Source organism: Idiotropiscis lumnitzeri, chromosome 5, assembly GCF_059441095.1.
Source record: "Idiotropiscis lumnitzeri isolate Australia: NSW breed Sydney's pygmy pipehorse chromosome 5, RoL_Ilum_1.0, whole genome shotgun sequence".
NCBI classification, from domain to species: Eukaryota; Metazoa; Chordata; class Actinopteri; order Syngnathiformes; family Syngnathidae; genus Idiotropiscis; species Idiotropiscis lumnitzeri.
The window spans coordinates 19,419,336-19,433,664 of NC_142395.1; the positions used below are offsets into that span (position 1 = coordinate 19,419,336).

At 41.9% G+C, this 14,329-nt stretch overlaps 1 protein-coding gene across 2 annotated transcripts in view; it reads right to left on the reverse strand.

Annotated features, from left to right (window-relative positions):
- Window positions 1-14,329, reverse strand: part of gpc5a (glypican 5a) — an 83,827-nt gene that overhangs the window by 56,816 nt on the left and 12,682 nt on the right. For both annotated transcript variants that reach the window (XM_088295260.1, XM_088295261.1), the window contains exons 3-6: window positions 7,205-7,665; window positions 6,894-7,127; window positions 5,978-6,108; window positions 5,671-5,796 (exon numbers count right to left, since the gene is read on the reverse strand). In XM_088295260.1, the coding sequence (XP_088151386.1) occupies window positions 5,671-5,796; window positions 5,978-6,108; window positions 6,894-7,127; window positions 7,205-7,665 (952 nt within the window). The remainder of the gene's footprint in view (window positions 1-5,670; window positions 5,797-5,977; window positions 6,109-6,893; window positions 7,128-7,204; window positions 7,666-14,329) is intronic.

Consider the following 14,329-nt stretch of genomic DNA (forward strand, 5'->3'; position numbering starts at 1 on the left):
ATTGGAAAAACCTATTAAAAGGATGTCTGTTTTATCACTGTTGAGTTGAAGAAAATTGGATCAGAAGTTGAGAACCATTGATTTAAGTTCAGAGAAGCAGTCAAAAAGCGTAGGAGGAGGAAGAGCAGTAGTGGGTTTGGTGGGGCGGTAGAGCTCGATGTCATCCGCATAACAGTGAACGTGTCGGTAGAAATTGGGATTATAAGAGGTAGGATATAGATACTACACTAATAAATAAAAAAAATAATAATAAAAAGGTGGGGGGCTAAGACAGAGCCCTGTGGGACACCAGAACAGAATTCAGTAGTCTAAAACACACCATGATAAGAGAGAGATAGGAGTACTGATTGCACATTCTAAACAATTAGCTATCACTCACAAGCCTTTTTCTCATAGTAGGCCCGTACCTTTGCTCATACCTAATGAGCACGAAGCCTTTTCCCCCACCTCTTTCAATATGATTTATATCCACGGAGGCCGTGTGTATGTGCATGCATGCTTTTGCGTGTGTGCACTCAACAGTAGGTGTCGGGGTGTGCCCTGACAGCTCATCAGTGGACAATAAGACCTTGGCTGTTAATGCCCTGCTCCCTGGCTGGGTCACAATATGCTCCAGATGTTAGCGGCAAGCTTCCAGCTCCAGTGTGCACGTGTTTGTGCGTGTGTGTGTGTGTGTGTTGAATGGGGGAAATTAATGTTCGCGACAGTAGAATCGTTGAAAAATGAATGATTAGTAAATGACACATGCACCGCCTCTTGCAAAGTCTCTTGTAGTGATATGTGTGCATGATTGGAAATGAATCACTCGGACCCCCCAAACCCCCCCCCCCACACACACACACACACACACACGCACAAACGTGTCCATGTGCGTACAAGGGGGCTTATGAACTCCATCTCGCCAGCCTGCCAGAGGTCTTGATTCTGTCACTTGGGATGATCGTCAGGATGTGGTACTCTGGCCAAGTGCCGTGTCTAAACCCAAGCAGGATATAAGGTCATGTTGGAGTGGAACTCTAGCCAAGCGGCACCCAGCTCTCAAGTACTCCCGTGGTTTTGTGGTTATCTCCAGTGGCCAGCTGTCGTGATTGAGGAGATCCTCAAGAACGTCCCCTATTCCCCTCTTCCTCTGTCTCAGCTTTCGCCACGTCTACACATGCGCACTTGTCTCCGTCCATGTCTCAAATTGAGATCAGCACCACAAATTTGCCCAAAAAGGAACATTTTTATATGACGATGCTGTCACAAAGGTTATTACGCATTTTTTTGGTTCGTGAGCGGGTTTACAAACATTTGTATTTTTTTTTTTAATTAACTAAATGTGGGACCTGGATAAAGCAACATCTAATTAGACCTTAGTTTAGAATTTGTCAATGTTGCAAATCTTTCAAGCATATGCAAGAAGCAGGTATCAGCATATACAATCTTGTGGTGATCCATAATGTTCTGTCCATGCACGCAACTGAGTGTAACTACAAGGTTGTTAAAAACCCTTTTGGCAAAACAAACTCACATTCTAGGGACAGGAGGTCTAAACAAGACAGTAAGACAGCCTGCTGCTTCACGGGAAAGCTCTGAAGAAATATCTCAGCTTTCGTTAAGTCGACATTTTTGAACAGCTGGCAGCCATAGAGGTACCTGGAATTTTATATCACATTTATTGCATGGTGTTTCTCCATGCAGCGGAAGGAGACGTCTCTTACTTCTACACATGAGAGTGACTAAGAGGACAGCGATGCATAATATATTTGACAGCATATGTTAAAAAGGTTGTCTCCTCAGTTCAAAATTAGGTCAATTCGTCATTGCAATAAATGGCAGAGGGGATGGCGAGACTTGGACATTCAGCATGTATCACTTGAATTTCATCAGCCGTCTGTCAACGTCAATGACAACACAGATAAGGAGCGCCATGCCATGGTGTACATCATCAAAATTGATGCACAAGAAGCTGCCCAAGTATCAGCAATGTGCCGTGTCAAAGTACATAGCGCCATCTGCTGGTCAAGGTCAGCTAGAGCAGTACAAAAATCAGCCCTGAAGGATAAGCCTTTTCGATTTACATCTTGAATATGAAGCGTCGGTTCATAAGACGACATGCAAAAGCTTGTCCAGGAGGGTTATTAATGTTTGAAGACTTCACGTTGATATGTGATAACGCTCAAACAAAGATAACCAGCTGTGATGTTTATTTAAGGCTACAATCTGTAGGGAACAGTGATTTTTATTCCAAGTTCCAACAACCAAAATGTAAGCTCTTAATGCTTCTTCAGGGTCTTCCTATTAGCAGGGCTTATGAACTATCATTTCAGTTACACGATGGCAAGCTTCACATTTTGCAGAGGGTTGAGAATAAAGACGCATGACAAATTCAGTAAGAGTGGAATGAAAAGAGATGGGGAAAGAGACCCACAAGTTGTGAAGAGACAGCACTACAGTGGCTCTTATTAGCATGTGATTAACCTCTTCAGGATTTTCCCAGACAGCAAAGACAGATGAAAGGTCAAAGGTGAGCGCTTACAACCACTCCAGCATGCAGCACAGCCTATTAAAAGAGAGGCCATGCTGAAGATGTGCCCGCCAGCCATCCAGCATCATTTAGACAGAAGCCAAAGGATTCATCCCTCCTAGTGCTAAATTCCAACAGCATACAAGGTCAAGATGCCTTATTATCCTAAAGAAATAAATGTACTCAATTAGAATAAGGAACTTTGAAAATATACAGAAAACATGCCGACTCGCACCTGGAGCACGTTGGCAGCGGCGATACGGGCCGCATTAAACCGAGTCAAACGCAGCAGAGATCATCATGAATAAAACATCAGACTCCTTTACATACTTGTTGAAGATCCTGATTTTATTTTACCCTAGCAAAAACTTTCTTCAATGACATAGAAAATGGAGGGGGAGAGAAAAATTATTTTGTGCAAAATAAGCCGACTAACCTCTGCACAAGATCTCAAGGGTTAGAGTCAGACTTAAGCAGGAATTAGCAAGTAAATGTGGGGTGTGAGAGTTCCTTTCCCAGGACGGAAGCTAGTTTATCTTTGTCACTCCAGAGGGAAAAAATGGTAGGTGGATTTATTTATTTTTCTTTGCCACTATAATTGCCATGTGAGTGAGAGTGTGTACTCACAAAAAGGAGGCAGCTCATGGCCGCCAGCCATTTCTTCTGTGTGTGTGTGTGTGTGGGTGTGTGTGTGTTGTATCCATGACGGATGGTTAAAGCATGTGGGAATGTGTTAACCTTTCTGACAAGGCGAGGACAGCCTCCTCTCTTTCCAAAGGCTGAGAGGTGTTCTATTTTGGAGTCTCTCTGCCTGTCTAGTTCATTCAAACATTTTAACTGGTCTCTCAAGGGGATGAAAAGTGGAGAATGATTTTTACCCCTTAAAAAGTGGCATTGTGTTCCATTTCTTTCCTTTTGGTTTGGCAATACGGTACAATGAAAACCGATTTTAATGACAGCCGAGACGTTTGTTTTATCAGTTTGCTGTGCGAAAAATATACTTTAGAGTTTATAAAATCAACATTTTTTAACAAATTGTGTGTTCATTCATTCCTCAAGGGAACCTCTGGTGGGAGGAGCTGACGTGAACAGAGGAGCTTGTTGATAATTCCTTGCTGCTACCAGCAGAGGCGCTGTTGTTTTTTTAAAGAAGGCACACGATGACATCAGCTAGAGGAAGTTGAGTTAGACTCACGCAGACTTCAGCCAGTGCACCACTTCTCCAAACAGCATCATTCTATGCAATGTGATGCTGGCATCATAACATTTAGATTCCCATCACATTTAAATCAACTAGTATAACATAACTTTATCAACTGACTGAGTGACATTATCCTGATTAAAAAGAACCATGGAATGTTGTGAAATAGCCATCCCTATTTAATACGGGTAAGAAATTCCGACCATGTGAAAAAGACTAATTAGCAAATGTTCAGACTGAACGTTTTGTTCTGCAGGTATTTCACATTGACTTTCTGAGGCCAATCCATGCCTTGGGCAAATTAGCACCTCACTAAACAGGGCATAAAATAAACACATGATGTTTTTTTCCCCCAAATTAAATCACTTTGTCACAGTGCATGCAAGGACAAAGCCAGGAGACCCAAAGCGAAAAAGAAAAAAAAATATGTTTAACAAATCTCCAGTGAAGTGAGACACCATCATCTCCTTTCACAAAAGGTACAGAGTCTGAAGCTGCTTGTTTCCTCCCCTGTGATCTTATCTGCTTGTTCCTTTTGTTTTGTTTACCACCGACCCAGATGAGGACGTGCATTAAATCTCCCATAAATCTCGGCTTCCTGAGTCATGTTTGTGCGCTTATCCATTTTTTTATTAAACAAGACAAAGCTGTTCTCACCACTACTTTAAGACCATAAAGTAATTTGTGCCGCAGCGCATGGCCATTTGTTATGAGAGGCATCAACACACACTCATATGTACAGATTTAGACACACACGGGAACCAAACCAATCGTTTAAGGTCGCCGAGGCCTCGCTAAGCCTCTGTAAATCAGCCACCATCCAGCAGTGAGTTTTATTCCCCTCTCTCTCGGTGGATGTTGGCTTATGACCCCTAGGCGGGAGGTTATTTATTGTATTTGTCACAGCTTGTATTGACTTCCAGCCACTCATTTATGGTTTGAGGCTAGTAGAAGGAGAACAGTAGATTGAGGATCTGAAGACAATTGAGTCAATGTTCTCTTATCTCCTGTGTCTCTATAAAAGACATCAAAATGAAAACATGAGGCATATAGATTCCTATTAACGGCAATTATTATGAATAAGGAAGGCGGGCGGGCTAAAGACAACAAAGAAATATTTTCCCAGCAGGCTGAAGGAAGGCAGTGATGATGGGCAGTGCGCTACTCTGCTTTTTTCTGCAAATTAAAAAACAACCCACGTCTTGGGGACTGCCGTCTTCTTTGTAATGGAAACTTGGGATGTTATTTTGAACAATATAACTACAAAAATGAGAAATCTTACCAAATGCTTTAGTGCCAATGCAAAAAGCACTTTGATAGAACAAATTGTTTTTGTTTTCTGCATCAGATTGCTTCTCACCAAAACTGAGTCGCATGACCAGTCTGAGAGAAGGTTGAAATACAAGCCCCGCTCCCATTTCAACAGCAGTGACAGTGGCTGACAGCCGAGCAAAACAGCCCAGTCTGAGGATATATGAGGTGGTCCTTGAATGAGCACATAAGACAAAGGACTGTGATGTGAAGCAGAAAAGGCCGCTAACCGATGCTGCGGAGGAGGCTAGTTTGTCTACTCAACTTCACAACCATTCATATCCAAGATCTACAACCACATAATAGAGGGACCCTACATCAGTGTCAGATTGGGGTTGTGGAGGGTGTGTCTGCAAAATGGGTCAAAGAGTGTCCAAATGACCCACTCATGTCATGATCTCATAAGGAGATGACACGGGAGCAAACCTTTGACACTGTGCAAATGAAACGAAACGAAAGCCGTCACAGTATGAGTGCGGATTTAGATCATTTGATGTTTTCATCGCTTACTTGCAACTAACGCCATATTTTATCTGATTAACTCTCCCTGACTCTCTTTCTCTCGCTCATAAATATATATACACGAAAATACAATCATAGCATGATGTGATTTGAAACTGAGCTTTAACAGAGGAAGAGAGGCTCAAACCTTTTAACGATGTCGGTTCCATTCCAGCAGGATAGGCCATCATCAGAGGCCAGTTCACTGACACACAACTGATCGGCAAGGCCACCGTAGTACGTCCGGTACAGGCGGAGACTGTTCAGAAAGTCCCTATAAAATCAATTAGATGCCGGCACAGAGGAAGCTGATTTAGACGGCATTATACATCCAATGTACTACAATAAAACAGATAACCAACTACTCATCAAAACTTTAGGGTTTCATTATATATGCCCTATGACGGGATATACATTTATTTTTATTTATTTTTATTTATTTATTTTTCACATACCGTCGCTTAACAGCAAGTGAGTTTCCTGACACTTTGGATGGAGTTTTAAGGTGGATGGCTTCTTTGCTGCTGTGTTGGATGCTGGCTGGCTGCACAGTCTTCCTGGTGGGTGGTCCACACAGTTTGTGCACCTGTCACCCAGTGGAGATAGACAAATATTAGCTTGTCGTGTGGATACGTAACTCATACTGTATTTCAGGATGACAGGCATTGCTCTGAAGTGAAGAATGATTTCCTGAGAGCATGGCGGGCACAATGCAAAGCTGAGCATTTCCTGTTTAGTGTCGATAGGTCACAATGTCGCCACTAGATGGCGATGTTGCATACATTCCTGTGCTGCAAAGAGAGCAATTTTTCAAGCTGAATGTCATTTTTACATACGTCGTTAAATTTAATTCAAGAAATTTCTGGAGTTTTGTCTATGCCCCTTTAGATATTAGTCAAACCGTACGAAGCAGATGCTTTGACTCAGTGCCACTTCATTAGGTACTCCGGCATCTGATAAGAGTCTCTAAAAGAACTTTGTAATAAAAATGTCACTATTATATTTTGCGAAATAATTTTTAATGAATCCAATATTTATGCTTTTATTGCACTTTACAGAGGCCATAGTGAGACATGTTTAATATTATGATAAATTAATACCTCCCAGGTTTTAAGTGCATAAAACCCGGATGAACTTTAAGGTTCAGTGTTTGATACTGCTCATGTTTTGGATGATACTGCGTTGTACAGGTGTAGCCTACAAAATAAAGCATCTAATTATATCAAGTAGAGCATATATTTACGATACAACTCCGCCAGCACCGGTTTACACAATAATCTGAGTGAGTACTTTTGCCACTTCTGCTTTTGTCCCTTCATAAATAGTAAATACTGAATAATTCTCTCAAAGTTGCCTCTAAGTGGATCTGACCTGTATTGCAATACGAGCTCCGTTTCTTTGTGCAAGTCCAAGAGCGTCGTGCAGCAGTGTGTGAATTCCCAGAAGCACTTGCTCCAAATCCTGCGGCCCGTGCATCCGAGTTGACAAGTGCTCTAGTGAGAGGACAAACTCCCTCCAGTGGATGTCAATCTCGGCCATACTTGCCAAGCAACCCCGCATCACATTGAGGCAGTAGCCCATACAGGGTTTGGACTGAGTTAAACCCTGTGAAACAAACGACTTTGGAATCAGTCTGAATTGTTTAAAATCAATCAACAGATTTTGGAACAGTGCAATCCTACCTGGCAGTGGGGGCAGTAATGCATCTTGAGCAAAGCCTTTCTGCACTCGCGGCTCAACTGCAAGTGATCAGTCGTGTTGATGACTTCAATGCCAAGGTGCAAAGCTTGGATCAGAAGCTTGCCAGAGACGCCAGAGCGAGCAATCTGATCAGCCAGTAAACCGGGCGCCCCGCCGAATGGCCTAACGTCACGGCTCGATAACCTTACACATTCGGTGTAGCCTGCTGATAGGTCACTGAGTCCCGGATTGATGAAATGATTGTAGACCATCGGGAAGAGAGTGTCAAAAAATCTTTGGACAAAGTCCTCAACGTTGAGCTCAGACCCAAGCAGGAAGAGACTAATATCAGTGAAGAGTTCGCCCACAGGACCTTCGGCCTGATCAGCAATGTTGCGGTAGGACTCCTGCAGCAGGGCGATGGTGTGGTTCTCTGCCTGCCTCTTCAGAACCTCAAATGTGCCTGTGGAAAGGATAGAAACAGAGAGACACAAGGTGAAAAGACTCTTCATCACCTTGCAACTTCAGGTAAGATAGATGATGAAGCTTGTAAATGTGGGTGCCGAGTGTGAAAGAACGAAGCTCAATAAAAGTAAAAAAAAAGAATGTCTGTGAATGCTGCAACATGAGGAGAGAGGAGAGGATAGAACATAAAATCAGAATAACTTCCTTTTCTTGAAATATATGAGCAGAATTAATTCCAAGCTGATGCAAACCCTGATGCAACAAATGGAAGATGTACAGTAAAAGAAATGTGTGTTTTCATGTTCCATTCCTGCAGTTTTAATTGCTTGCTCGGCTAGCCGAGAACAGATAATTCAAGGGAATAAATAAGAAAATAAATAAATAAATAAATCTCCCACAACTATCTCCCAGTTTTGCATTTATCTGTTTTTAGGCACCATCAAGTGGGGTTTATATGAAAAGGATGCACCAACCACTTACAGTTGGTAGGCAACGGTACATTATACAGCAGAAAAACAATATACGCCCAGAGCAAAATCCCACCAGGTCATTTGAACCACGCCAGATTTGAGAACTTTGAGTCGTAATTTTTTTAAATATATTAACTTATTTTTGTATAAAAACAAGCCATTTTCTTCAGTACAAATAATTGGTTGTATTGTATAAAACAAATCCAAGTAGTGGGAGCAATTTATTTATTCATTTATTTATTTATTTATTATTTTTTATTATTTTACCCCAACGGGTTTAAGAGTGTTGTTTTTGCTGGGTCCAAGCACGGCACAGATGGGGAAAAAGTGTGTTCCTGCTCCGCAAGGAAAGGGAGCAAGCTAGTGTCACAACAGCACCATCTGCTGGATATGATGGGGAAATGTTCCACTTGCCACAGACACAAAAATGCATTACTGTGGTCGTGGATATTAAATGTAACTTGGAGACTTGTTTAATTGACTCGTAATAAATGTTTATATCTTGTTAATTAATCACAAAACAAAGATCACAATAGGGGTGCTAAATGAGTCGTCTTTATTTTTGCTGCGATAATGTGGTTGGCGAGGCACATTTTGACATGATAATGTGGTGATGGAGGGGTCTGACATGCCTGCAAGCACATTGTCTCACACAGGCAACATGAAACACAGCGGGGACTGCACAGAAGGCTTTGCAAGTCCATCCATGTTATATATCACTCATCCTGTTCGGGGGGGGTGAGGACCTTGAGCGAATCCCAGCTGACTTCAGGCCAAAGGCACGCGACACTCTGCACAGGTAGCCAGTTCATATCAACACGTTCAAATTCTTACAAATTCAGGCAAATTCAGGCAAGTGAACCACAACAGCACAGGAAAATATGCTCGGGAAATACAGTTTGAGAGTATTACAGGCCTCGGGCGAATGAGGCAAAGCTATCAGATTAATGAGGCATCCCACAGGGATTCCAACACGAGTCCCGGGTAGAGGTAAACATACAAGGCTGTGGAACTAATGAATCTCACCTGTCAAATTACATAAAAATCTTTGTGGCAAACAAATTTGACAGTTTTATCTTAGTTCCTAACCTCAAAACTAACTCTTGTCATTCAGTCCTTCATTATCCAGACAAACATAAAAGGGCATGATTAATTACCTGGGTAAAAAAATCTTGCACATTGAGCAAGTCTGAACACACACACATTGTTTTTGATAATATTTTAAACCCAGAAGAAACTGAAGCAGTGTCTCGCAAGGAGGCCTTGGCCAGCAGCGAGGCCTGCAGGCAAGCCTGACGACCGTAAGACTCAAGAGGCTGGGGGGGAAAGGGGGAGTTGTGAGGAAAACCCGTAGAAGGTTTTTTTTTTTTCCTTTCAAACGAAAGGAAAAAAGTCAAGATGACTTTCTCCGCCCACCGACTCGAGACAAAATCTCTTCACTAAAGCTGCTTTGATCTTCTTATATTATAAATTAAATCCTGTCACATTTTCCATGAAAGTGAATCACATCTTTGCGGCATTTTATTTCAAATTCAAATCAAAATACTTTTGTCACCACTCAAAATAAGAAACTGACTAATCAAATGCATGCAATGCTGCGACTAGTGAGAGTATAAATAATGATTAGAGTTCAAATGAACACATTATGTTGCATAAATATTCACGAAAATTCATTTCTGAAAGCTTGAGAATGGCCAGTCGTCATCCAGACACTTCGGCTTTTCAATGCCAATTAAACAAAACTCTCAGTGGAATTCAAGTAAGGTAGAGCTTTGATCTGTGTCTAAATGGCTTTTCACATTTGATCCCATTTTCTTCCCGCCTCCCACAAATGATGCACGCTTTTTTTTTTTTTCTCAGTAGGATGATCTAGTTAACTGTGACAGTGTGAGCTAATCTGGCGATGAGTTATACTAAAGGTTGAGACCTCTGGCAGTTGGCACTGAAAAGTAGAAAACTACTTTGACTTCACTCCCTCCGGTCATGTGCTAACACATACTTCTTTCCTTTATCTGAAAACATTTGTTATAAGGTCAGTGTGATATTTTAACATGGATAAAAATATTCCAAGATCAAACAATACATGTTGCCATGCTGGAGGGCATGGGGGTTATATTGATCGGCGTTTAAACAAAGGGTAGAACACAGGTGCAGTTACATGATGTATGATGGGATCTCATATACGGTGTATCAAAAACATTTTCTGCTAAAGGATAATATTGCTTTTCGAATAACACTATCCAAAAAGTTATTGGTTAAACATTCCTGTATGTTTAGAATTACGGTTGTAGATTGTTGTGCTTTAGGCTAGTGATTCTCAACTGGTGGGTCGCGATCCAAAAGTGGGTCTCGTAAAAGTTACACGTAGGCCTGGATTGTTTGATAGTTGTTGGCCTCAATGTGTTTTTAATTCAACTATTTCCTGCAAATATGTCTGTGTTCCTATATTCAATTACATTCTATATGTCAGAGGCTATTTTGGATGATCTGAACTTTTTTTGCTCGCATTAAAGTGGGTCAGTGAGAAAATGCCGGTCCCGGACTGACAACTATAGGGTTGAGCGAGTATGATACCGGCCACCGGATCGGGCACTTAACTCATTCAATCCATAATACACACATATACGTTTTCAAAAATGTAATCCCCGCCTCCCAAAGACGTATTTATACGTTTTAGCCTTTTTTTTTTTTTTTGCGACCGAGCTCTGTGTTTTTATTAGCATTAGAACACATTATTCTGTTGGCCTCGCAAAATTAGTCAAAATCCAAAAAAACGCTGGAATTGAGGGGTTTCCTTCATGAAAATTTCTGGGATTAAATGAGTTAAGGCCCAAAAAAACTGACATTGAGTAAGTCTTCCTGTGCAGTCGTTGGCACAATATTGTGACAGTTTGAAACATTGTTGAATCATCACCATCAGAACGGAAAGAACATTTATTTTCTTTTGTCATTGTGTTTAATGAAATTTTATTAATCAAAAGTACTTAGATGTATCGGTACTCGGGCGTGCTGGAGCCTCTCCCAGCCGTCTATGGGCAGTAGGCGGGGTACACTCTGAAGTGGTTGCTAGCACATAAATACAAACAAGCATTCATCCGAACACTCACACCTAGGGCCAATTTAGTGGGAGCCCGTTATCAAACCTTGCCTGTGAGGCGGACTTGCTAACCAGTCGTCCACCGTGCCGCCACAATAAACCTAAATAAATTTAAAAAAATGATAAATCTGCACGCCATGTACAGGATGAGTGGAACATCTTACAGCAACAAACCATTTGGCCAAAAATCCAGTACACAAGGCAAAGCCAGGATCGGGGACCCTGGTTGAGAACCTGGCATCCAAAAAAATCATTTAACCAAGGACAGAGCAGTGTGGCGAGTTCAAAGAGTGCCCAGACCACTCCCAGCATGCATCTATTAAGAAACAACCATTCACACTCTGGGACTGTGAGCGTAAATGGTTGCTTGCTTTTGACAATTTAGTCTTTATTTACGCTAACAAGCAGGTTGTTGGAATGTGGGAGGAATCCAAAGTAGCTGGTGAAAAACCACACAAACAAGAGGAGAACATACTCCACAAGGGAAGGCCGGAGATAATATTCCAACCCAGAAATTTGGAACTTCAGGGAAGTTGACCACTAATACAGCGCACAACCGAGCACTTATATTTCATCCTGAATATTTGCAAAACATTTTTCAAAACACAATTATAGCTGAAAAGGAATCATAAAATCAGACCTGCATAAAACTGCCAGCTATGATATAAACAAGGAACAAGGAAGCAGATAAGGAAATAGAGCATACAAGCGGTAGACAAATCAGCACGTCCTTGCAGGTCATAAAGCGTCTATGAAGCAGAAAGTGTGCGTGAGCAGCTCAGTCTACATGCAAGCTTGATCTACAAACAAACCAGAAAGAAGGACAACGGCCAGTCTGTGTGCTTGTATTTGTTTGTGTTGGGACATGTGCAAGCATGTTGGGAGGAGTGCAACATGAAGAAGAATAGTCCAAATCTGGCCGAGCTACGTAAAAACATGAATCGGGCAGGTGAATTATCTGTTTACACGCCCCCCCTGCCCACACCCCTGCTTGAATTGTCACTGCAAACAGCAACAAACAGACATTCAGATAAGTCATGTTGAAGTCTTTTCTTTTTCTGTCAGTTTCAATTGAGAGGATATTGTTTCACAGCCTGCACAGAAGATTTACAGATGTGTGTGCTATATCAGCCATTCCGTGGATGTGCCCGGCCCGAACCGTGGTGCTTGATCTGTACGGATTACGGGTCAGAAATGATCCGTTGCACCACTAGTCACGAGTCTATCATAGATGGATGGAACAGAGAAAAGCCTGTCACGATATTTGTTTGTCTCAAATAATCAGCAAACCAGAAGCTTTTTTTGTCTTTCATCTCGGCCCTATTCAAAGTGGCCCACGGACTGGTATCGGGCCACGGGTCAGTGGTTGGGGACCTCTGTGCTCTCTGACTCTGACTTTATTCAGGCGATTTTATAACATTTCCAGTCTCAGGTTTGTCATCAGGCTATATCTCTCCGCACTTCCTCTTAAAATACATTTTCCACTTAGAAGAAAACATATTCAGGATTGCTTTCATGCATTTGAATAGATCCACCTCATAACAAAAACAACAATCCCTTCTTTATCAGCCTCTCTGCCCTTTTGCTCTTCATTTTTCCACCCCACTGCTGTCTTCTTCCACAAGGCTTAAGAGTCAATATTTGAGGATCTGTTGCAGCTCTCCAACACTTCAAAAAGCACAGAGTTCGGTTGTGAGCGTAGCCTTTAATATGCCGTTCAGGAAAAGAAGCAGAGGGGGTCAATAAAGTGGGACACAAGAGTTTCTTGTTGAAGAGTATGAGCGTGTGTGTGTGCGTGTGTGCGTGTGTGCGTGCTTGGTACATCCAGGTCAAACATCTTATATGTGTACAAACACAGGTCAGTGGTTGTACATATGAGGCATTGCGTATCTTTCCGAAGCAAAGAACAGCCACTGAAACTGAAAAGGGCCAGTCAGATTGAAAAAGTTTCAGTGCATGATAGTAGTTCAGTGCTTCCTGTGACAAGCAACCTTAGAAAACTGTAAAGCATGACTAAAGGAACTAGGAGGGTTTTGTTTAACAGGCCCAGCGCACTGCAAGACGCCAATTACTCGACTTGAAGATATTAAAAAGAAAAAAAAATCCATTTTCTAGAATACGTATTGTCATTAATGTCACCAAGAAGAAAATCGTTTAGCTCTTTGTCGACTTGGAGTGCTAAAGCTAAAACAAAAAACAAATCTTGACGTTTGCCAAAATGCACAGACGTGGACAATTAGTTTTAACGCGGGTGACAGAAAAATAAAAGGCTCAGGGTTTGGAAAATCGAACCAGAACTCTTTTTACTCAAATTGGAAGTATGAAATAAACTAGAGTCCCTCCGATTGCCCGAGGGTGGGTCAGGGTAGCCCACAAAACGACAAAGCACTCTCTGAATAAATATTTAACCCCTCGACACCCACACCCCTCTTGGGAAAGTATATTTGCATAATCCTACTAAAGAGAACTCAGAGGAACAAACAAACGGGGAGGTGGCATCTAGAAAAAAAAATTCAACATGACAAATAGCAGTAATCCAGCGGGCTAATCAAAAGGGTCGGGTGGGTGGCACATGTTCTTTTCTAGCTGCAAAGATTGACAAACTTTTCATGTTAGGATGTTGAAGATAAGCAGGACAATTATGCCATTATGTGTGCCATGTCAGCAGACAGGATGAGGGGGAAGAGCTGAAGAGGAGAGCACACACGAGGCTTGGTGTGTTGCTGTGTTTAAGATTTCTTTGCAGACTAATCCTTGGAGTCTCCTTCCTAATGCAGGAAATACTTCCTTCAAACTATCAGAAGAAGCGTTTTTCAGAGAACCTCTGGAGACAGAAGCATTCCGGAAAGCTTCTACTCTGTAGCTGAAATAAAGTTATTGTTCTGTGCGATGTAGGAGAGTCGCCTGATTTATTTTAAGAACGCAAGTCTGTAATGGTCTTTGGTTTGAGAACCAAAACCACCAAACAAAAGACACTCAGTTTGCGAGGGTGGCTCAATCATTGCTGTCCACTGCAAACATTTTTTTAGGAACGCGCCTACTCAAGGCACAAGCATGACACTGAAAAATTATTCTGCGCATTTCCATGCAACTCT